The sequence below is a fragment of the Lissotriton vulgaris genome, chromosome 6 (assembly GCF_964263255.1).
Source record: "Lissotriton vulgaris chromosome 6, aLisVul1.2, whole genome shotgun sequence".
Lineage (NCBI taxonomy): Eukaryota > Metazoa > Chordata > Amphibia > Caudata > Salamandridae > Lissotriton > Lissotriton vulgaris.
The window spans coordinates 1830225763-1830251507 of NC_141694.1; the positions used below are offsets into that span (position 1 = coordinate 1830225763).

Consider the following 25745-nt stretch of genomic DNA (forward strand, 5'->3'; position numbering starts at 1 on the left):
TACATAGCTTTACCTGAGTTTTCCCATAAGGTATTGGTGATAAATGGGGATTAACGTGGTCCTGGGTTTAGTTGTCTTCTCTTGCTGGTGTGTATTGTGACACTTGTATGTGCTTCTAAGTGTTGTCCCTACTAAGTCTCCATCCATTGGTGTTTCTATGAAACCTCTTCTCTCTAACTTTGTCTGGCTGTTGACACCTCTTCATGATATTTGCTTTACCAAATGCTTGATAAATTGCTTTGCAAGCGACCGGCCATCATGGAGTGTAATTTGCGTATCCTTTCAAGATGGCTATGATATGGAAGTACAGAAAAACATTTAAAGATGGCTGGATGTCACTATTGGTTTTGTCCGGATTTACAACGCAGTTGTAGGAACTTTGGCAAGAACAATACCACATGTGTTGGTGAAGGGAGGCCTTTGCCTGTGCCTATTAAGTAGTGCTGTTGTACAAAATGGTACACAATTCTTTAATTGTGTGATTAGTTAAATTCCTTTCAATAGGAAAAACACATTCAAAGCAGTCAAAGTTAAAAATACTCATAAATTACAAATAGACATGATAAAAAGTCATTAAAACCCATATGACATTCCATTTCTGTGCAAGGTTAAAAGTACAATAAACAAACCAGAACATTACAGTCAAACTGTAGTTTGACTGGAAGTAGTGTTGTTGTGTTGGTTCCTGAATTGGTAGAGCAGTGAAGAACTAAGGAACAGATGGAAGCTTCTGTATAGTGCTAAGATTCTGTTGGAAGACACACCCATCTTTTTTTGGAAAGACATATGGGTGTGCGTCATCAGACTCCACCATTCATGGTAGTAGAGGGGCAGAGCAGTTGTAGAATAGTAATAGGCAAGTAGTAAATATTTTACCGTATCATTTTTCCATATAATTACGAATTCAAGAATAGCTCAATAAAATGAAAGGCAGAGTCCGGGGTGTCTTGAGTCTTAAAGGGCTTTAATTCAGAAATGACTCGAGTCAATGGAGATCTATTCCATCAATACAAGGGTTCGGGCATGCAAGGGGATGTCAGGAAAGATGTCAACGATTTATTCACAGTACATGGCATATATAGTAAAATGACACAATAGCATTGCATTACAGTAGGCGCGACTAGTGAAATGTATATGATAAGAACATATGTGCGTAGCGAAAAGGCGTGAACATGGCTGTGCACAGAGGTGTGAACTAGAAATGTCACAGATAAGTGTCATAGGTGGGTGGATGCTTAGTGAATTCTTGCAGAGTCAGCTGAAACCTATGGCCTGGATGCGCGCGCAGCTAATATGACGTGTGATTGACGTGCGTCTGGAGGAAGCGAAGAGTCTGACTTTTAACACTAGTAGAAAAGACATAAGTCTGGTATGTCAGATCGACCTGTTCCTGAAACATATCTGATATCTTGTGTTTGGAGGATGTTTATACTGGAGGAAAAGGTCTTTCGGGCAGAGGCTATGCTACACTGAATGTATGCGTGTCTGGGTGCAGATGCGCGGAGCCAGGGCCTACCATGGTAACGGGAGCAATGAATTACATGAGGAGGACAGGAAGGCTTCGCCCTTTACTCTGCAGCCGGGGAGCTGTTTACTTATTTTACTAGACAGGAATGTGTTTTCGAGGAGGCTGAGCTGGCTACGCTGATATCTTGAAGGCAAAATACTGTTTTTGGCAGGCAGAGCAGGCCGGGCACCGCTCGCTTGGCAGGAAGTAAGGCAGAGGTCAGGGATGTATTTCATCTCCACGTTGCAGCCTTCGGAGACAGACGGAAAAGTGGTTCAATGGCAGGAATCAGGGCCTAACTCGGCAGAGCCAGGAAATACGTGAAAGTGCACCATGTAAAGACGGTGGCACGGCATACTTAGGAACTGAATTATCAATCCATTCATGGTGGATCTGAAAGAGGACATGTTAACGTTGGACGCAAATGTATTTGCGTCTTTAAATTCGGTTGCGGAGGGAAGTTACATGTACTATAACTCGTACATGGAGACGATGGGGCACTCGTTAGGGGACATAACTGACCATAAAAATTCCAATTACCTCATTCCCTCCTTGTCCCCTACGGACCCATTAGGATATATCTATTTTCATGAGACCATCTATTTGTTCGTATAACATCATTTGTTCTTCTTTCTTTAATCGGGAGTGGGAACGTGCACTTGAGCGGGGAATACAAGATGTGGCGCACAAGCCGCAAATCGCTGGCCCACATTGAAGACATAGACAGCACCTGAATACAATGGCCAATATAATCCCTAGGAATGACAATAGCTTCCATCCCCAGGCTGTTACTACACCCCAGAGCCAACCGGACCAAGTCCAGGAGTCTGGGTTCTGGTGTATCTGATGGGCAATTTCGTGAAGTCTGGTGATGGCCTTATAGACCGAAGGCGCGTTATTAGGAATAAACACGCAACAACTGGATCCGATGACTCTACAAGCTCCGCCCCTATCGGCCAGGATGACGTCAAGGACAAGGTGGTTCTGAAGAACAACAAGTCTCATAGCAGACTGCTCCTCTGTTAAGTTGCCCAAAGCTGAAGTAGTCTCATTCACTACTGCTTCGAGAGTTCTGGTTAATTTGCGTATCAATTTACTATTGGACACTGTGCCTAGATAGGGAAAGAATCCTTTATTGAAATCTGTATATTGTTCCCATGCGGTTTCAGTATAATCAACTAATGGAAGGTCTCTTTTGTGCCTAACTAGATTGAGGCGGGAATTCCTGTGATAATCGGGAGGGGCTAGAAAAGCAGTAGGGATGCAATGTAACCGGTACCATCCCAGTCTAGGGGTAAACGTATATAGGCTGTATGGCCACAAATGAAATAGGAATGGCGGGAAGCTTTAAATGTAGACTTGCCTTTATCACTGAATTCGATCACAGTAGTACATTCACTATGACCTAGGTGTACTGAACCATTCTTTCGGACACATAATTCACCTTTGACTGGTAATACTGACATAGATGGCAAGTCTGGACTAGTTTCTGACTGAACATTTAGAATCATGAGGTTGAGTGTAAAATTGCCTAATCCATACACTTCGTTTTCTAGGTCGGTCCCTGTCCTTTGGGGAAGACCCTCCTTGTCTGGGAAACATGCCTTATTCAGAACTGTGTTCAGGTTTCCCCATACCCAATTGCTCTGGAAAACTATGGAATCAGTATCTACAGAATTAATTAAACTAAGCCATGCACCACAGGAGCCATTGTGTGTAAACGGATACGGAAAGAGGGGCAGAACTCCCTGATATTTCTGATAGGGAGGGAGTCGGCCACATATCCAACAATTGGTAGCATTGCTGGTCTGATGGGAATGGTGTAGCATACTGATGAATGAATTGTTGCGCAGCGCAAGTCGATAAGATAGTTCGTGTGGAGGTAGCTCACTAAACGTGTGTTCTGCAGTGTCATTAGAAAAAGAATGTGCAATCGGAAAATACATGTACAACATCAAGCTGATGCCAATTAACGTGAGACTCAGAAAAAACATAATAATCAGGGTGCAGATGCACCTACTACGGAGATTTTTACAGTAACGATTTCTTTTCATGATCTCCTGTCTATCTCTCTCTCTATTTGGATCTAGCTTGTACATTGTCAGAAACTGCCTAACCGCTTCACCCGAGGGGGACTTAAACAATTAAACTGTCTGACTTACTAGACCTCAGTTTTTGTCTGTACTCCTCTTGGGGAGTTTTCTCTCGAAAAGGGAGTTTAGTGTCTGTCTTTGGTACGTGAGAGTTCTGGGAGTCAGGGCTTGGCGGAAGTCCATGAAATCTTTTCACGTGACTGGAGTGTACCCAGCCCTTCCTCCCCTCTAGCTTTACTGCAGTCCGGGTTGTTAACAAAACAATCTTCGGCTCCTTCCAGCGGGGCTCCAAAGGGCTCGTCCTATCGAAGTTCCGAACAACAACAGTGTCTCCCGGGACCAGTGCATGTGGCTTCACCTCGGAGTTGTCTGGGAAGGCTGCAGCAACCTGTGAATGACAAGATTGTAGTGCAGACATCAAGGAAGCAAGGTAATCTGTCAGCATAGTACTTTCGACATCGGTTATTTTTCTCGGCAGAGGCGTCCCCCACATATTAGGAGGTCTACCGAAGACCACCTCATACGGAGATAGCCCTGTCCTAGAATGGGCTACCATTCTCATATAACAGTGCAACTGGTAATGCTACTATCCAATCTACGCCTTTCTCTTTACACACTTTAGCAAGGCGAGTTTTCAGAGTCTGATTGTGGCGCTCCACGAGACCTGCTGCCTCTGGATGCCGGACACAGTGAAACTTCCACTGGTACCCCAAGAGAACTGAGATCTGCTTCATCAGTTCAGACGAGAATGGCTGACCGTTGTCTGAATACACGACACGGGGCAAACCGTATCGAGGGAAAAACTCACGAACCAGCTGCCTGGCAGTGGTCGGGGCAGTGTAATCTGGAACGGGATACGCTTCTGTCCATCGGGATAGGGCACATACAACTACGAGGACATACTTAAATCCTCGGCACCTGTCCATCTGGATATAATCCATCTGGAGGACTTCAAAAGGATAGTCAGGAGGATGAAATCCACCTTGCTCTACGGGAATCCCTTTTCCTGGATTGAACTGACAACAGATCATGCAGGTACGCACTTTCTGTTTTGCTGCTGCTCGTAAATGCTTGTTGAACCATAGATTCTGTAAACTGTCTAACATGGCTTTTTCACCTAAATGTGCTGGGCTATGTGCAGTGTTGATGATAACTTGAACCATAGAGTCGGGGAGGAACCATGTGGTTTTTCCCCTCGTCATCCAACCTTGATCTGTATGGACCCCTCCTTGTTCAGCCCATTTCTTGATTTCGTCTGGAGTAGCATGTGTCTGTATGTCAATGACATCTAATGTGGGGTCCCTGACTGTCATGCTGTGTGTCAGTGATGATACATCAGTCTTTGTCATATCAGTCGTCTGTGTATGAGTCTGTGCTGTGTATTTCGCTGTCTGATCTGCAAAGTCGTTACCCTGGGAAATCTTGTCTGTTACTTTTGTATGTGCCTTGCACTTCATGATGGCTATGGCTGTAGGCAAATGTATTGCTTCTAACAGTGCTTGAATGAGGGGACCGTGCTGGATTTTGGCTCTGTGAGAGGTTAGAAAACCTCTCTCTTGCCAGAGGACACCGAAGTCGTGAACGACTCCGAATGCATAACGTGAATCTGTGTATATGTTTACTTTCTTGTTCTGGGCTAGTATGCAGGCTTGGGTCAGAGCAACGAGCTCTGCTGCTTGGGCTGACAGGGTGTCAATGCGATGTGTTTCTATGACTTCCGTCTCAGTGGTCACTGCATATGCGGCCACTAGCTCTCCTGTACATGTTCTCATACATGAACCATCCACATAGTGTCAGGTCTGGATCGGGTAATGCGACATCTGTCAAGTCTTGTCTGGGTTTCGTAACTGTGTCGACTACGTCTACGCAGTCATGTGGAGTAGGATCTGTTGTGCTCGAAGGTAAAAGTGTAGCAGGATTCAGTGTATTACAACGTCTGATTTCTATGTGTGGCTGGAATAACGTCAGTTCATAGCCTGTCAGTCGTGCTATAGTCAAGTGTTGGGTCTGTGTTCTGTTTAGGAGATCTTCCACAGAATGTGGAACCTGTACTGTCATTTGGTGTCCCAATACAATGGAATCACTTTGTCTGATTGCTAGAGCTGTCGCTGCAACTGATTTCAAGCATGCAGGCAAGGCCTGGGCTACTGGGTCTAATGTGCTCGAAAAATAAGCACACGGTCTGTGTTTGTCTGCTTGAAGCTGAGTGAGAACCGACAACGCTGTGCCATCTCGTTCTGTGACAAAAAGTGTAAAAGGTTTGCTGGAACATGGTGTCGCTAAAACAGGTGCTTGACATAGGGCTTTCTTTAATTCGTCAAAAGCTTGTGTATGTTCCTGAGTCCATGGGAGGAGAGCCGAAGACGCTGCCTCCTGTGTTGTCAACTGTATGAGTGGTTTAGCTAGATATGCATACTGAGGAATCCATTGTCTGCAGTAAGAAGTGAGGCCAATAAAGGCTCGTACTTCTTTCTGTGTCTTGGGTTGTGGAAGATGTGCAATTAACTGTATACGATCTGGTGTCAGCTGTCTCCCCTCTTTGGACAGCACGTGCCCAAGGTACACCACTTGCTGGGCACAGAATTGCAGCTTCGAAGGAGACACCTTGTGTCCCTTGTCCGCCAAGAAAAACAATACTGTCAGTGAGGCTTGTTCACATTCTGGTTCACTTCGGGCGGTGATCAAGAGATCATCGACGTACTGTAATAGGGCAGTATTGGGAGGCATGTGAATATCGTCGAGTTGTCGTTTCAGCGCTTGGCTGTAGATGCTGGGGCTTTCTGTGAATCCTTGAGGTGCGCGTGCAAATTTGAAGCTTCGGCCATTTAAACAGATTCCGAAAAGATACTGGCTTTCCGGATCAATGGGGACACTAAAGAAGGCGTTCTTCAGATCGATTACAGTAAAGAACGTCGCCTCTGAATCAATAGCTGTCAATAAGGAAGAGATGTCTGGGACCACAGGATACTGGGGTACCACGCATTTATTCAATTCGCGTAAATCAATAATCAGTCGATAGACTGGAGGTGCATTAGGATCTGTACGTTTAAGAATCGGAATGATAGGAGAATTACAAACATTGGAGTCGGTTTCTACAACCACTCCTTGTGCAATGAGCTCATCAATTATTTTCAGTAAAGCCACTACAGCATCTGGTGGTAACTTGTATTGTCGAATACGTGGTAGTATAACTCCTGGCTTGAGTGTAACGCGATACGGTGTAATGTGCATACAACCTACATCAGTAGGGCCTTTCGCCCATAAATGTGCAGGAACGTTCTGTAACCTGGGATCAAAATCTCTCAATACATAATGGCCCTTGAAGTCACGAAGGAACAGCCTGACTCCTTCCGGAGAACAACAAATTACAGCTCCTAGAGCTTTCAGGGTTTTAATACCAAGCAAGTTTTCTGGACATGATTTCGTGAGCAATAAATCAGTGGTTCGGGACAATGGACCAACGGCAAGGGGTACTGGTTTCGATACTTCATTAACAATAGGCTTTCCTGAAAATCCAAGGGAAACATTCTGAGAGCCTGAGAGGGGTGCCCCTGGAACCTCTTCGTGACTGATGGTTGTTCTGCTTGCCCCTGTGTCAATCAAAAACTTTCTATCTTTCCCTAACACCTGGCTATGTACATAAGGACCCTCTTGATCTACAGGAACCTCTATAAGGGGCAAACCAACCTCCCTCTCTAGGCTGTTTCATGTGTATTGCTGATAATCTGGGTAATCAGATTGGGCATACTGGTACATCTGCTGTGTGACATGCTGAGTCGCGGCAATGGGTTGGGGCTGTGGTACCGCTACGGCCTGCTGTGGAACATGCATAGGTTGTACATTTTGTGGAACATGTTGTTGGACCTGATCCTGTCTGGGCGGACGTGGTCTCTCTTTGGTTTTACCTGTGGCGATATTGTGTTTCAAAACTGCGCAATCGTTTACATAGTGACCTGGCTGTTTACAATAGTTGCATGTCCCTTTAACAGGAGCCGCTGAATTATTTGAATGTGTAGCGCCCTTTTTCTGACCATCTGCTGGAACTGACTGAGCAACTAACATCTTCATTTTCGTGTCTTTCATACGTCTCTGTTCGTGATCATGTTCCTCTCTAATTCTGTTCTGGTGATATTGTAACATCTGTAACATTTGGGAAGGCGAATTAGCTTGCCATGTGCTCTCAACTTTCAGTACACGGTTCTTAGCCTGGGGCAATGAATTTTCGACTAATTTGGATACAAAAAGGTGTGGATATGACTCGCTACTTGTTTTCAGGCCACTATTGATAGTAAAACATTTCTCAAATCGGGAATAAAAATCACTAGTGTCTTCATCGGGCTTCTGTTTGCAGGCTGAGATCGCATCCCAGTCCTCCTTTTTAGTTGCTAACAATCTTGGCAAAACCTGTACTAACAATCCTGGTAATGCTTTAGTTTTATCCCCAAGACCTAGACCTGGGGTTCGAGTCGTTTCTTCGGCTTCTAATGCCGCCCAATCAATCTTTTTGTCTCCCACCTCCCATTCTTTTTCTTTGAGTTTCTCGTAAATACCGGCAGGCAATAATACTTTCAATATTTTCATAATGTCGGGATAGGTGTAATCTCCCATGAGTAACATGTCTTTTATTTCACGGTGAAAACCTGCGGGGTCTTTATCATGACTGGGCACTATTTTCTTCATTTCTAATAATTCCATTTTAGTTATAGTCGTGTATACATACACACGTGCAAAGGTATCATCAGGATTCCGGATTGGATGTACTTCTCGTAAAGGATTCTGTTTGTCTAAGTTATATGATTGCCTGACTGGGGGTGGAACGGGAACTAGATGTGGAGTCAAGAAGGTTCTAGATTTGTGACGTTGCTCTAAAATCGTTTCAATTAGAACGGTACCTAGACCTCTCCATCGTCTCAGGAGTAAGTCTTGCAATAAGTTATATAACGGACCTGGATCAGATGCTAGGTTTTCATACTGTATGATGAGGTGTTGTCATATATATACCAGCTAGTCGCTGTTCTTCTGGAGTAAGACTTAAAAACGTTTGCACTACTGAATCGTCTTTATATATACTGTCATCCCCGGCCCACTGTACTGCGGACCGGGCTAGCTCTTGATCACGTAAGGTATTCAGTTCTTGATAACCTACTCTGTCTTTCAGTACTTTGTCAGTATTTTGGCATACATGCTCAAGGGTAGATCGCTCTGATATCGGACAAAGGTAACGTTTCTTGTGTTCAAACGTTTCTTGTTTACGAATGGGTCTATCGAAGGGCCTATCAAAAGGATACGGTCTAGGGAGTTTCTCTCTACCTACATATGCCATAATTTTTCTATTTGCTTGTTGCGAGGTTTCTGCTGGATTCTCTCGTTCATCCTCCTCCTGCGAGGAGTCCTGATCGCCTGATTCAAGTGGCTCTTCAGATTCTCGACGGGCATGTATTGCTATTATTTCTTTACGGATCTTTCTAACCATAGCATGTACACATTTCTCTTTATCATGTTTACCCTCAGATATATTCTGGCTCCATCTGGTCAATCTATTCATTTCATCTTGTGGAAAACCTGCCTGATCTTGTTCCCTTATTAAACAATTAACCAAAAAACGCATGATTAAACCTTTGTTCTCAACTTTCTGACGGGACATGGCTTCACCAACACACTCCGGTCTTTCTCCTGTTCTAATAAAATGATACATATTGTCTAGATGTTCTGGCATTTCTGGCAGTAAAACTAAATAATCGGTAACACGTCTTAAACGTAGGGATGCTAATAACATGGGCCCTGTATGTCCTGGCACTGGATCATATCTGCAATCAGTAAGCTGTTCTTGAAGTTTTTCGGCTGGAGCTCCTTTAGGTGTTCGTGACATTGCGAAATTTCTCATTGTCATACGTTGTAACTGTGGCGGGGTACGGAAATCTCCTCTAGCACCTCCTGAGGCGGAGGCTTGAGCATAACCTGGCTGTAGGGTCGGTATTTGTGGCGGAATTGGACCCTGAACAAAAGGATTAAGTGGATGAATACCATTAGGGAGAACTACCGGGGAAGTGACAACAGGTGCAGGAAGTGGTGGAGGATGTGGTGCGGGTGGAGTTTGCTGTTGCGGACCTGGGGGTAGATGATCATGGGGTAGGTTAACGTCAGCAGGTGGTACGGGTACATGGGCAGGTGCATTAGTATATGCGGGAGCTACATCGTCTAATTAGGAAGAAAGGAAAATGTCCGCTGCGGTCTTATGACGTGATTTAGTCGGAACCAATGGAGGGGGCAAGTCCTTTGGTATTTCCGGGGTCGCCTTGGGCAGGCCCTCGGCCAGAACTGGATACAGTCCTGTCACAATGGCATTACTCTGTCTGTCGTGTTGTTCCATTCTAACTCGTTCTCCTTCTTCTATTAGTTCTTTTTCTTTGGCTTTTTCAGACTCCTCTCTACTTTTCTCTGCTTTTCTGAGTGCTTTCTCTGTCCGTCTATGTGCTTCCTTACGCCACAATTCAATGGCATTTTTCTGTGACTGTCTGGCTTTCTTTTTCCATAATGCTTCTTCTACTCTCATGATGCAATCGGCATCCCATGTCCCTGTAACAGGCCATCTCTGGTTCTCTGACAAGTCTTTCGTGTAATCCACCCATAAATCTAGATATAATATGGCATCTAAGCCGTGCTTGTGGTACATAAAATGACCAGGAGTGTCCCTGGGTGGGATGGGAACAGCTTCCTCAAGTATCCCTTTTCTAGTCCCTATCTGTCGTAATTTCGAGAATAAAGGCATTGCTGCCTCTAAAATGGACACGAAAACAATGAACACAATATAATATGCAAACAGTCACTCATACCACGACATTAAACACATTGAAACATTTCGAACATAAATTGACAACCCACTAATTCTATGATGAGAACAAAGTCGAACCGTTGAATACAGGAATTACTTGATATACTGCTAAACAGTACAGATACACTGCTAAAACAGTGCAGACCGGGTCTGTGTACCCAAACCCGTCTTGACCGGATACAAATCAATGCACCCGTCTTGATGCGTCCCCAGCAACGGTACTCACCGGGAAGCACGGAACGGAAGGCCTCGGAAACTCGACTGGACTGACGTCACCGCTTCAGCTGCGCACTACGCATGCGCCTCGGCACTACAGGTGGGCCTCTCGACACCTCGGACGCTGCTCTCTCGCCTGGGCTCTGGTCGGGATCCTCCGCACTCCTCACCGCCTCGTCTGGATGTCGATCGCAGTCTCCGTCACCTCCGTGGGCCTGAGGGAGATACAGGAAATCCTGCAGATGCGCTTGAGGTCCGTCACGGCCGTGGCAGGGGGCTAGGCCTGCGACGCATCACCGGCGCGTGGGGTGGGGGAGGGGTCCCTATTCGGGCGCCAAATTCTGTGGTAAATATTTTACCGTATCATTTTTCCATATAATTACGAATTCAAGAATAGCTCAATAAAATGAAAGGCAGAGTCCGGGGTGTCTGAGTCTAAAAGGGCTTTAATTCAGAAATGACTCTAGTCAATGGAGATCTATTCCATCAATACAAGGGTTCGGGCATGCAAGGGGATGTCAGGAAAGATGTCAACGATTTATTCACAGTACATGGCATATATAGTAAAATGACACAATAGCATTGCATTACAGTAGGCGTGACTAGTGAAATGTATATGATAAGAACATATGTGCGTAGCGAAAAGGCGTGAACATGGGTGTGCACAGAGGCGTGAACTAGAAATGTCACAGATAAGTGTCGTGGGTGGATGCTTAGTGAATTCTTGCAGAGTCAGCTGAAACCTATGGCCTGGATGCGCGCGCAGCTAATATGACGTGTGATTGACGTGCGTCTGGAGGAAGCGAAGAGTCTGACTTTTAACACTAGTAGAAAAGACATAAGTCTTGTATGTCAGATCGACCTGTTCCTGAAACATATCTGATATCTTGTGTTTGGAGGATGTTTATACTGGAGGAAAAGGTCTTTCGGGCAGAGGCTATGCTACACTGAATGTATGCGTGTCTGGGTGCAGATGCGCGGAGCCAGGGCCTACCATGGTAACGGGAGCAATGAATTACATGAGGAGGACAGGAAGGCTTCGCCCTTTACTCTGCAGCCGGGGAGCTGTTTACTTATTTTACTAGACAGGAATGTGTTTTCGAGGAGGCTGAGCTGGCTACGCTGATATCTTGAAGGCAAAATACTGTTTTTGGCAGGCAGAGCAGGCCGGGCACCGCTCGCTTGGCAGGAAGTAAGGCAGAGGTCAGGGATGTATTTCATCTCCACGTTGCAGCCTTCGGAGACAGAGACGGAAAAGTGGTTCAATGGCAGGAATCAGGGCCTAACTCGGCAGAGCCAGGAAATACATGAAAGTGCACCATGTAAAGACGGTGGCACGGCATACTTAGGAACTGAATTATCAATCCATTCATGGTGGATCTGAAAGAGGACATGTTAACGTTGGACGCAAATGTATTTGCATCTTTAAATTCGGTTGCGGAGGGAAGTTACATGTACTATAACTCGTACATGGAGACGATGGGGCACTCGTTAGGGGACATAACTGACCATAAAAATTCCAATTACCTCAAATACCATGATTAAGTTATTTACCTAGTGTAAGGACTGGGTGTAGCCGATCTGCTTAGATTACAGAAGGTGCAGATGGCTGTGAGAAGGGGCGAGCAGAAGATTTGAAGTAGTGCACTGGACTCAGATGCAGTATACAGGAAAAAGCACTACTGTGCAAAAGGAGCCGGTGAAATAGTGCAGGGCCTGTGAGAAACTGTTTGGGCTTACAGAGGGTTTAGTTTGGTAAAAAAACATTATTTGGAGAGAAAGTGGATATTGCCAAGAGGACTGTGGCATTGGCACAGAGTTACTAATGTTATCTTGTCCTCGGGGGAGTGTGTGCTGCCACGTTGCATAGATGGGTTGGGAGCCAATCATATGCTATGTGCAGGTCTCTGTTGCTGCCCAAGTAGGTTTGCGCTATATAAATATTAATGCATGCATTCATAATGTGGGAGTACTTGGAGGGAATTCAGTTATCTGTGTTCACTATATAAGTGAATGAATACATTCATGAGTAGTCCTAAGTGCACTAGCTCAACCTCACACTCCGAAGTTAAGCCTTTTCTTCACCAGTTAACTTTTTCCCTGTCTGCCAAGCTGGAACACACCGGTTGATGTCGATGATCGATGTGTGTTTTATGAAAAGTGGAGAATAGAGCAGTTACTAGATTGAGAAACTTGTTGAACATATGTTGACCTCCGTCATACACATGGGACAATCTCATATCCTAAGGAAAAACAAAAGTGCATAGGCAATTTCTCTATTTAAAAAACCTCTATCAGAAGGCATACTGATGGACTGGCAAACATGATAAAATGGGCTTGTTCAATAACACATCGACCACTTATTACAGCCTACTAGACAGTTGTTGATCTTGTGTACACTTTGATCAATTTAGCATTGTCTGACTAGAATGAGCATTGAGTACGGGATGCAGAAAATTCAGGGGATTGTTTTGCTTTGGGTGTCGATCCTCACCACCGATTCAAATCCGAATGTTGACGTGCTCATATGCTAAATCTGACCGTTTAAGACCAGTCGCTGCACATAGATGCACAATTGTGCTAGAGCTCAAAGTAGTTGCGTTCAAGAAAAACTTTCCAACAAGAGGATTCTAAATCTCACAGACAACATGACTAACACACTGCATGCAGAAGCAAGGAGAGCAGAGAGGCGTAGGAAGTGGGATGCAGTGGGTGCGGACCGCCCTGGGTGTTCTCAATGAGGGGGGTGACAAAATGGCAACAATGTGTTTTAAACACATATTTTTGCCATTTTGTCAAGCTGGTGGTGACAAGAAATTTTCCGCACCGGGTACCACCTGACCTTACTACGCCACTGAAGGAGAGGCTCATTCTCCTCAACTGTCTGTGATGGAACAGAATATTTTCCAGACGTGGCGAACCCACCTAACAGATCTCTTGAGCAGACATCATCCAGATACTCACAAATGGCAGATGAACACACCCATTCTGCAATACTTCCTAAGTGAAGGGCCCGCACCTCGATCTAGTCTCCAGACGTGGTAATCCTCAATCTTGGGTCATGTTTTTTGTTTGATATGTCTTTCCATCTATTTTTGCAAACTCCATTCAACAGTTTTAGCAGCAATAGGGACCACATCTCCATCCCAAATCTCTCAATTTGGCACCTGAAATCTTTACAGCGTGGTTACTTACAGCTTCCCAGAGAAAGCATTCATTCCTCTAGGAAGCATGCTACCCTACTATAAAGGGCTTGTTGAGTAAAAAGGTGATCTGAAGAAACCGTTTAGTGTTAGATTAATTACCTTAGAATATCCCCAGGCGTCGGACTGATTCACCTTTGACCCGACTCCATCATTTCTGCCTGTTTATCAGGACACGGATGAAGGGGAGGACTGGGAGGGGTCTGAGGATCCTCTGGCACGCTGGGGCGGGGGCATTGGTCTTGACACTTCGCCTGACCCTGGTTTCATCTCTCCTCCTTCCATGGCTACGGAGGAGGGTGCTACTTCTGGTGTGGTGTTGCGCAGGGCAGCCAAGGCCGTGGCTCTGGAGCTCCCTGCTGCGGCCGGAAGGACTAATCTCCTCACCGAGGTGCTTCAACCGCCAATAAGCTCTTCGGAGCCTCTGCTGCTGTTCAATGAGGCCCTCACTGATGTTCTGTTTGGGCACTTGGTCCAAGCCCTCCACAGTGCCCCCTGTGGATGAGAACGTGGCCCGACTCCACCAGGCGACCCCTGCTTTCTGTCCGTTCACCCCACCCCGGAGAGTCTGGTGATCCAGGCCTCTACGTCCCAGACCACATTCCCGACTTCTCCTCCAGATCGGGAACCCAAAAGGTTTGATCAGTTTGGAAAGAAACTGTTCTCCTCACTCAGACCGGGGTTGCTGTCTATCAACACCTCTTGCCTTTTGGACCGTTACACCCACTCCCTGTGGGATACGGTTGCGGACGTGCTGCCCCAGTGCCCAGAGGAGGCCCAGGCACGGCTCGCCCAAGCTCATGCTGAGGGGCGGGATGCAGCACGTTATTCCATCAGATGTGGGCTTGATACCACAGACTCGCTGGACAGAGCGATTTCCACGTCTGTGGCAATCCGTCGCCACACCTAGCTGAGGTTGGCCAATTTCTACGGGGATGTCCAGTCCACGCTCATGGACATGCCCTTCGATGGCCGTCAGCTTTTTGGTGACAAAGCAGACAGTGAGCTTGAGCGTTTCAAGGACTACAGGGCTACGGCCAAGTCCTTGGGCCTGTCGGGCCAGCTCCAGCAGACTTCTACTTTTCATTCCTTTCGTGGCCAAGGAAGGGGCGCCCCCACTAGTTCCTAGAGCCACAGGCCGCAGAACCAACCTCCACGCAGACGTGGTAACCGCTGTGGTGGTGCTGGGGGACAGAGGCCCGGTCAGTCCACATCCACTCCCGCAGCATCTGCCTCAAAGCCTTCCTAGTCCGAGCTTTCAGGTCTATACGAGGCCAGTGGGGGGCAGAGTTCGTCATCACCTCCTTCACTGGTGTACGATCACTTCGGACAGGTGGGTGCTGCAAATCGTCCGAAGGGGCTACTCCCTCCCCTTCGAGGCGACCCCTCCAACCATGCCAACGCAGTGCCTCCGCATGTCAGGGGATCACTTGCAACTTCTGCAGTTGGAAGTTACGGCCCTTGGCCAAGGGGGCCATAGAGCGTGTTCGTGGGCCAGAAGTAGGACGTGGTTGTTATTCCCACTACTTTCTGGTTCCCCTGGTGGACAAAGGGGGCCTGCGTCCCATCTTGGACCTCCGGAGCGTCAACTGCTTCCTCCGGAAGGAGAAGTTCAAGATGCTAACTTTGGCTCAGGTTCTAGCTGCCATAGACCCTGGAGACTGGATAGTAGCGTTAGACTTGCTGGACGCATATTTCCACATCTCTGTCCTGCCTGCCCACTGGCGCTACCTGCGGTTCACGGTAGGCCACGAGCACTTATCGTTTACCGTGCTTCCCTTCGGCCTTACCAGTGTCCCTCGGGTGTTCACGAAAGTGATGACGGTGGTCGCAGCTCATCTGTGCAGATCAGGGGTTCCAGTCTTCCTCTATCTCGACGACTGGTTTTTGAAGGCGGGCTTGCCCCAGACAGTAGTCAACCACCTCCAGACAACGGCCGAACTCCTGCATTTGCTGGGGTTCTCCAACAAAGTGCCGAAGTCGCACCTGATTCCCTTTCAGAAGCTCCTCTTCATCTGAGCGGTTCTGGACTCTGCCGTTTCGGGTTTATCCTCACGAGCTGCGGGCTTGGGATATTCAGGCTCTTGATTCCAATCTTTCAGCATTTATCCCGCGTTTGACCCTACGGCTCCTGGGGCTGATGGCCTCCTGCATCCTGTTGGTGCATCATGCCAGATGGCGGATGCGGGCTCTGCTGTTGGACCTGAAGTTCCAGTGGGTGCAGCATCAAGGCAACCTGTCCGACCACGTCCTGATCTCGGAGGGCACTGCGAGATAGCTGCAGAGGTGGCTCACGAATCGCGATTGGGTCAATGGCAGATGCCTCTCTTCCCCAACCGGAGCACACAGTGGTGACTTATGCGTCCCTCCTGAAATGGGGTGGTCATATAGGAGAGGAGGAGATCAGAGGCCTTTGGTCTCCGGCGGAGTCCTGGCTCCACATCAACTTTCTGGAGCTGCGGGTGATCCGACTTGCACTGAGGTCATTCCTTCCCTCTGTCTGGGGAAGAGTAGAGCAGGTGTTCACGGACAACAGCACCGCCATGTGGTACTGCAACAAACAGGGCGGAGTGGGGTCGTGGACCCTATGTCAGGAGGCTCTGCGCCTCTGGACATGGCTGGAACATCAAGGTTTTACCTTGGTGGTTCAACACCTGGCAGGTTCTCTGAACGCCAGGGTGGACAAACTCAGCCGCCGGTGCATGATGGATCACGAATGGCGTCTGAACTCTGACGTGGCGCAAGGTCTCTTTCTGCTGTGGGGAGAGCCTTGGTTAGATCTATTAGTCACGAAAGGAACGCGAAATGTCATCAGTTCTTCGCGTTGGAGTTTCCAAGGCGGCACTCGCTAGGCGACGCTTTTCGTCACAAGTAGAGTTGTGGTTTGTTGTACGCCTTTCCGCCTAACCCACTTCTGCCTAGAGTGTTGAAGAAGATCAAGTGGGACCAGGCCAAAGTCCTACTTCTGGCTCCGGACTGGGCACGAAGATACTGGTATCCCGAGCTACTCAGTATGTCCATCGGTCCCCCGATTCGACTGCCTCTTCAGGAGGACCTTCTGTTGCAGCAGCATGGGACGGTCCTCCACCCGAACCTGTCCAGCCTCCACCTCCATGTGTGGATATTGAGCGGCGACAGTTGATGCCATTTTGATTTGCCTCCTGAAGTCTGTGATGTCATTCTGGCAGTCAGCCGTCCCTCCACTGAGACGGTATACGCCTGCAGGTGGAATAAGTTTGTGGCATGGTGCACAGCAAAGGCTATGGATCCACTCTTTGCCTCTCTTTCAGAGGTTCTCCTCTTTCTTCTCTCTTGCCCAGCAGTGCTCTGCTCTAGGCACTATCGAAGGCTATCTTTCGGCCATTTCAGCCTTCTTAATGCTTCCTGATCAGCCTTCTCTTTTCAAGTCTCCTGGTGTAAATAGATTCTTGAAAGGCATCACACACATATTCCCTCCTATTCCTTTCGTGATTCCTCAGTGGGTCTTGAACCTGGTGTTGACTTATCTGAAGTGTGCTCCCTTTGAGCCACTTCATAATTGTCTTCTTCGCCTTCTGACTCTTAAAACTGCTTTCCTGGTTGCCATCACCTCTGCCAGAAGATTAAGTGAGCTCCAGGCTCCGTTCCCTCCTTTCCTTTCTGTCCATCCGGACAAAGTTGTTCTGAGGAATTCCTTCTTTCCTTCCCAACGTTCTGTTCTCCAGGACTTTCTGGTGTGATCTTGGTAAGGAATCTAACACTAACCTGTTTCTTTCAAATGCACAAGTTACTTACCTTCGGTAACGATATATCTGTAAGAAACAGTAGTTAGTGTTAGATTCCTTACCGCCCCACCCATCCTCCCTGTTCTGCTAAACCAATATTTAGGGTTAAGGTATCTCCCTTTGAGGGCCCTAGTTTCATGGCACCAGTGTCGGTTTCTTGCATGGCTCTGCCTTCCTGGCGTGGAAAGCTATGTACAGAACTAATGTCAGTGCGCGAGGGCTTTGACGACGTCATCCCGGCGATCACGACGCCAACGACGGACACGGAGCTGCTGGCGACGCCTTCCGATGCGCAGGGGTACTGCTGACAAACTTTCCGGATCCAGTCTGACGCCTGGGGGTATTCTAAGGTAAATAATCTAACACTAACTATTGTTTCTTACAGATATATCGTTACCGAAGGTAAGTTACTTGTGCATGTGTACACTATTGCAATTCTATTTATCATGACCCATTAAAGGTTAGTCCAGGGCCTTCTTTGCTATCAGCTGACTTTACACAAGTGAGACCTGGCTGTATATGGATGAAGGTACTTTAGTGGTGTTATCCGCTTAACTCAAGAATGGACAGTAGTGATGTATTTTTCAAAATTCCGGTTGTATATGCTTTTATGGAGAGACTTTAAAAAGTCATTTTTCCCATAGACATACTGCCTCACTCTTAAGATCTAAATGTAGTAGTGACGCGATTAAATGGAAACACCCTTTGAATGAATACATAGTTGCTCACTGCAGCATCTAATGAGGATGGTGGTGTTGCTTGTAGCAGTGACTTAAATGTGCTTAGTGAAGGTAAAGCTCTGTCCATTGATGAACATAGCTTACACGAAAACAAGGTGGTATTGCGTACTTGTTCGTTTTCTATCCAGATTTGCTTCGCTTTTTCATATCGGGGGTTTTGTTGAGTTACTCATATTTGTGCAGCTACACATCTTCCTTTAACCTGGATAGGAATTGTTCAATGAACCTCTGGTAACCTATTCTTTTGGGAATGCTTTGCTTTCTTTATTGGTTAAGGAAGAGAAATCTAACATGAGTTCTATTTAAGTCAAGTGAGTCCCTTGCCGCTAAATCCTTGGATTTACAGAGTGCCCCATGATTGGTTTCATGATAGCTAGTGGACTCTCGTCTTTAACTAGCTGGTGGTAAAGTATTTGTATTCTTCTGAAAGCACCCCATATGCCTTCCCATGGGTCACCATCCATTGGATCAGCAGTGCAAGTCCTACAGAAGGTGTAATGCTGAAGTCCTGTACTTCTTCCTTCTTGCACTAATGTGCTGTACCACACTTACAAATGTGCATTTCACTTTACATGGTTGTGTGGTAGCGCCCATCATAAAACATAGCTGCTCCTGTACCTTTTAGAGCCAATATTCTTTATCTTGTAAATTTTGTGGAACCCTTACCTTAAACGCTCTATTTTGTCTTTCCCAGGTCCATTCCGATTTGTAGACTCCTATGGGGCCAAAGGTGTGGTCGAGAAAATGAGGAAGTATGAGGCTGTCTATGGAAGTCAGTTCACACCGTGCCAGTTACTAATCGACCACGCCAACAATCCAAGCAAGAAATTCCATCATTAAATCCATACGTGGAAGTGAATTCTATTGGAGATGCACTAAAATATCCCTAGGGCCGAAGCTAGCATCTTGCCTCTAGAGTTTTTGTAAAATTATCCTTGAAACCCAGTTCACAGGGTGGTATGACGGTGAATGTCAGATGATCTCGGTCAAAGACTTTTAGTCCAAATGTGCCTTAGTTATACTATGCAACTTGGCACTGATTTACACAGCTATTAACAAAGCTTTTCTCAGTTTAATTTTGCACTTAATGTTGTCTAATTAGGAGTAATGTGCTCCCTTCATTTCCTGCTTCATTCTCCGGTCGCTCCACATGTTCTGATCTGAGGAGAAGTGACGAGATGTCAAGAAAACATTGGCAGCTTATGCTGGTCAGCATAAGCTGCCAATGTGGTTTCCATACAAAACATAAATTGCAAGGCGGTTTCCATACAAAACATGAATTGTCACTCATACAAACGTTTGTAATAATAAAAGAGAGCTATTTTCAGTTGTCTTTTCTCTGTTCACTCCATTGTCCCATTTCATAAGCATGTATGTGTAATGCTATGTATAGCATTGATCGTTGATTGATACAGGGTTGTTGATAAAGTAGTTATTCTTGTGTGCAATGACGTAAAAATGTCGTCTGAGTTTTATGGACCTTGAAATCGCCCACACTTTTCAATAGGCCGCATTATTAAAACTAAGTGCTTGGAGTCTGCTATGGCCTAACTTAATAGTATCACCTTAATTTACGCTTTTTCTCTAGAGGTTTCTGTTCACTGGCATGTAGAACTTTAAGAAATTAGGTTATTAGTAGAGGGAAGTAGATACCCATGTCAAGTAATAATCTTAATCCTTGTCAAGGTAAGCCACAAAACTCCCTAAATAAACCTGAGCTTGCCCCCTCCCCCCGGTAGCTATCGCGTAGACCAGACCGTCTGAACTTAGAGACAATGTGTATACTATTTATACAATGCAAAAAAAATTACATTCCCACAATGAGTAAGAAAAATTAAATAAGCAAAATAACACCATGTGACAAAGTTTAAGAATGGGACCTAGATATAATTGTTAATGTTGTAAGTGAAAATATCCCCAAGAAGCACAAAGTGCTATTTTTAGTCAAGGGTCTCGGTACAATTTGACACAAACTGCAATGGAGCGTGGATTGGATACATCAACAAAGTTTGTCCTGGTCAAGGATTTTACCTTCTGATCTGCCACAGGTCCAGGTGTGTTGTGTAATGCCTGATGCATGGTGGAAATGACCACTGAAGATGCCCTAACCAATGAGGCAAGGTTGTCAAGGCAGAGCATTTCCAAGAAGGCGAAGGTACTTAACCACTTTTATCTGCAGGGGAGTGTCTCATGGTGATCCTGAGGTCCTCCCACATCTTACACTAAAATTCAGTTTGAGATAGGTTCTGTATCTACAACAAACTGGGAGACAAGTCTGGAAGAACAAACTTTTTTAGTTTTCAGCAACCAAAAAGATATTCAAGAATGTCTGTATCCTATTTCCCTCCTTTGAAAACGTGTCCCAAGCAGACCTTTTCCAACAAGATTTGACATTCAAGCAGAATTTCAAACTTTTATTGCCATGAAGCATGGGTACTCACAAACTTTCTCTCGGGGGCCGAATTTACAGTGTGGTTTGTGGCCGAGGGCCGCACCGGTGGGGGCGGGGTCATTTGGGGGCGGGGTCATTGGGGCGGGCTAGAGGGGGTAAAAAAATCACTAGCAGAAGGGTGCAAGGCAGAGATGGAGAAGGGTGCAAAGCAGAGGGGGAGAAGCAGAGAAGGAGAAGGGTGCAAGGCAGAGAGGGAGAAGTAGAGAGGGAGAAGGGTAACAACAATCGTAACCCAAGCCCACAGTATTTACTGTTTATTAGAGTTTTAGATAGCATGCACTGCTGTACTCGGAGGTGGAGAAGGCGGAAAGGGAGAAGGGTGCTAGGCAGAGAGGGAGAAGGGTGCTAGGCAGAGAGGGAGAAGGGTGCAGGGCAGAGACGGAGAATGGTGCAAGGCAGAGAGGGAGAAGGGTGCTGGGCAGATTGTGCTAGGCAGAGAGGGAGAAGGGTGCTAGGCAGAGACGGAGAAGGGTGCAGGGCAGAGACGGAGAAGGGTGCAAGGCAGAGAGGAGAATCAGAAACCACCCTGGCAGCACTATCATTGGGATGTGAAACTTGTGATTGAGGCCAAGGTCACAGTTTAAAGAATTAAAACCCTTTTTTAAAGGCCCTTCAAGTAAAGCCTTCTATCCTCTCGTACATCAATCAACATGGCCCATGTTTCCACTTCAATTTGTGGGAGCCTTGAAACATTCCACAAGTAGTACAGATCATTGCACGTTTAAGGGCCCTCCAAACAACATTCAGAACTGCAAGATACTTAGTTCAATATTGTGAATTAGCCATGAACAAACAGGCTGCCACTTTTTAAAAAGTTTGTTTCGTAGAATAAGCAAAATTGCTAAATTCTCAACTTAAATGTGCTGCCACTTCTCAACAAAAATAATCCCCCAAAAACGTACATCTCTAACCCCTGCCCCCTACAACAAACAGTGCAGCTGGGACTTTAACATAATTAGAGCTTGGGGCTCGGCTGCAGAAATTAGAGAAACAGCCGGAGCCCTGAATTTCTGGGACAACAGAAGGAACTAGCGCCAAAACTGCAATTACAAAGGTTGGAGAACCAGAGTTCAATGGACCCATGTTAATGCAATGAAAAGGATTAAAGAGTCACTCAAATAGATAAACAAAGTAATACCTAGGCTTAAGGCTTTTGGCCATAGTAGTCATGAATGGGTATCTATAAGGGTCATTAATGTGTATTTAAGCGAGCAAGAAGGACTCACGCCTGGGAAGAACATGGAAGCTAACATGCTTAAGGGGAATAGGGGGGTGTGAATTAGTAAATTCTGTGATGTAAAAGGGCGGGACGGCGGAAATGAACAGGAAATGAATCCCACAAAAAGTAGTCCAGAGGATGTTTTCCTTTGGCTTTTAAGTATCCTATTTTTCAGTAGGTGACTGGTTACCCAATGACTTGACCCAGTGAGTTTAGTAGAGATCCATGTGCAGCCAGCAGGTCCCAGGTCAAAGAAAAGTTTAGCCAGGTCAAATAAGCATTGACATTTTCGTTTAAAACTTAGAAGGACGCTAGATGCTCTGGCTGAATCACTAAAGTAAATCTGATACTAGGCACTATTGTCTCCCAAGAAACACCATTTCCCAAGTGTTTCCACAGCTACCACTCCAAAAGAAAGTTATTTCAAATTAATTTTCGCCAATTAAGATCACTTCAAAGAGACTGTCCATCAGAGGCAGGCTCCTTTCCCACATTTAATAGGCTTTTGCGATATATGTGCACTAAGAGCCAGTACTGTCCTCGCCACACACAGGGTTAACGAACGGGGTTGTGTGGCAAAGCAGTCAACAGACAATAACGTGCACTTCATAGTACTTGCAACCACAAACCCTCGAGGATGGCATCATACTCATTGTAAAAATGCTTATCGTAAATGCAAATGACGGTAAATAGGGCAAAGGGCGTTTGCATGTTCTCAACATAAATAATCCCCCACAAATGTACATCTCATACCCCTGACCCCTACAACAAAACAGCACCTCTGGGATTTTAACACAATTACAGCTTGGAGCTCGGCTGCAGAAATTCGAGAAGCAGCCGCCCGGAGAGATCACACAAGGGTGAGAGAGGGGGGGAGGGGGTAGCTTCAGAGGAGGACAGCGCGGCACCCCAGCCAGGACCAGGGCACATAGATGACAAAAAGGTAGCCAAAAATTACAAAAGGCATAAATGACATATACCTTCAGTTACACTTACCTGCTGGTAAACTGGAGGCTTTCCGGGTGCAGTGAGGATTCTCCGGGGCTGCAAGGACGTCAGTGAAGATTCTCCTGGGCTTCAAGGAAGTCGAAGATTCTCCGGGGCTGGGGGCTGCGAGCTCCGAGGACGTCGTCACCATGGACACTGGAAGCTTCTAAACAGACCCATTAAAAGTCAGCTGTGAAAGCGCTAGTTGCAGCTGACTTTTAAAGGGCCTGTGCTTGGTACCGGGTGTGACGTCAGAGGCCTAATCCAATCTGAGGCAAGCAAAAGCAAAGAAGATGGCCGCAGGAGCAAACGTTGTGAATAGGTATTTAATACGTATTCACAAGGTACGCGCCTGCGGCCATCTTCTCTGTTTAACTTTAAACTTTAGCCATGTAGGACTCCTATGACTACGAGGTCCGCGGGCCGCCAATTAAGGCTTGGCGGGCCGCCAGCGTCCCGCGGGCCGTACTATGAGTACCCCTGCCATAAAGGATGCAAAAAGCCCCACCTCCGTATTTTGTCTGGTTCAGAGAGACCATCTATGCCAATTTAGGTCAGCCAGTTTTCGCTGAGAGACGTTTCAGACCCATTCATACTTATTCGAATGTGAATTACTTGCTTTCTGATGTTCGAGACCAAAATGCAGATTCGCCTACAGGAACTTCAGGCCGGGAAAAGATAACTCACCAAAAGTTACTTTTCCTTAATATTTAATACAACTCTGACTTCACCATTGGGTTTTTAATAACTATTAAAGTGGTTGCTTATTTTGCTAGCTAGTCCCATTCCTGAGATATTCAATATTATATTTAATATTGTATCCTACTGTTTTCCTATGGAACAGCCAGCCGTGCTACTGTGAAAATAGCTTTTAGGGCATGGTTACTGTCTGGATATGTTTAACATTAAACTTTTACATGTCTTGCTTGTAAATACCATGTATCCTGCCTTACTGGCATTAAGGCCTACCTAGTGGTAAATTATAATTGTTTAAAAGATGGTTTGGAGCTGTCAAAAGGGGTTAATTTGACAGGTCAAATTTGCAGTTTTAGACTGTTTGCAGTGTCACTGTAGTGATGGCACAGTGGCCGCTGCAGTCCACTAGTGATATTTAACTTACAGGCATAAGTTAAAAATGCCATTTAGAAGTATCCCAACCTTGCCATGTTGAAAGGAGGAGCACAAGCCCACTATGCAGTTTTTCCCTGCTAACCAGTGATCAACTTCTGCAGTGAGGTAAAATACATGGTCCAGCAAGAGGTAAAATACATGGTCCAGCAAAAGGTAAAAACATTGGGATGACTAAGCAGAAAGGACAGGTTTTCTACAGAAGCATTTTGTCAACTCCGCCCCCCCCCCCCTTATTTCTTTCTTTAAATTTGGCCCACTGGAATGCAGCTGGCAATGTGACTTGGGCATCTAGATTCCTCCCCTAGATAGTCCCAGTAGAGCTCCAGCAGATGAGTCAACCACAGGTAATTTCCTATCCTGCTTTAATGTTGGCCTTTACTAGCCTGCCAGTACAGGAGTGTGAGAAAGTGTCTCTATATATACTGGACCCAGTAAGGTATAGTGTGTATAGAGTCCACAATCCCCAGAGGTATAATAGAGGTTAAAGTCTGGTGTGACCTTACTCTCTAAAGTGGTAGCTTGGTCGAGCAGTAAGGCAGTACCAGAGGACAGTGTAAAGCATTTGTTGTACACACACATCTAACATTGAGCTCAATGGGATTTCTACCAAAATGCAGGTAACTACTTAATAGATTACATTTGTAATCCCAGGACTGGATCCTAGATTCAGTCTTGGGGTCTAAGCTGAAAACAGTTTAGTAAAAACGTCTTGGTTCATGCAATGATTTTTAAGTATTTTAAAGTTGTTTTAAATGTTCACACTTAAAAACTCTTCAATGAAAATCTGGCAATGTTATCCAATAGGAGGAAGTTCAGGTTAGGGTTAAAGTATGTTTGTGTTACTTTTGTAATCCAGTACTGGGCTCCTGGGTACAGCACTGGGGTTTCAACTAAAAACAGGTATGTAATCACGTTTCAGTAGTTGGTATGATTTTTAACAAATATTTCAAGTTTTCAAAAGTAGACACTTAGAAGAAATTTCATAGAAAAGCACATAATGGATTCCTATGGAGAAAATAGAGGTTACGAGTAAACCCGGTTAGGATTACTTTTGCGGTTCAGTACTGGGCTACAAGGTACAGATCACAGGTGAGTACTTCAGAATTTGGTTGATTTTATATGAATATTGTACGTTTTCAAAACTTCACATTTCGACGATTTTTTGAGTCAAACCAGTCAATGTTATCCAATAGCAGGTAAGTGAGTTATCGGTTTCAAGGAGAGTACTCTGTTGGTAAAGTTAAGGTTCTGGGCATAGGCTCAGGGATCCCCCAGGGTCAGGTAGGTACAGTTGGTTCACCCTCAGTGGCACAGGGGAGCCAGGTGCAGAGGTAGGTAGGCCCAATGTTATCCAACGAGAGGCAGGAGGCCTTCGGTTGCTGGCTGCTGGCTAGCAGGCCACGCGGCTGTGGGAGCTGGGCTCCTGGTCACTTGCTCAGGGCAAATGGGGAAGTAGGATAGGGCAAAGGTTGCACGGCCAGAGGCACTCGGGCGACTGGATGCAGGGTGCTTTTGAGCCGTCGGGCGCTCAATTTTATTCAATGGATAATGTTAAAAGTGAACAAAGGCTGCAGGCTCGAGGACGGAGACTCTTCAGGTGC

At 45.9% G+C, this 25745-nt stretch overlaps 1 protein-coding gene across 2 annotated transcripts in view; it reads left to right on the forward strand.

Annotated features, from left to right (window-relative positions):
- HADHA (hydroxyacyl-CoA dehydrogenase trifunctional multienzyme complex subunit alpha) overlaps positions 1 to 19682 on the forward strand; it is a 120202-nt gene extending 100520 nt beyond the window's left edge. Inside the window, exons 20-21 of one of the 2 annotated variants that reach the window (XR_015296705.1) lie at positions 19050 to 19535; positions 19575 to 19682. Coding sequence is in view for 1 of the 2 variants with exons in the window: in XM_086928099.1 (XP_086784225.1) it covers positions 19050 to 19195 (146 nt within the window). In the remaining variant the exon portion in view is untranslated. Of the gene's footprint in view, positions 1 to 19049 lie in introns of both variants that reach the window. The other variant, XM_086928099.1, reaches the window with a different exon arrangement.
- The last annotated feature ends 6063 nt before the right edge of the window (positions 19683 to 25745 follow it).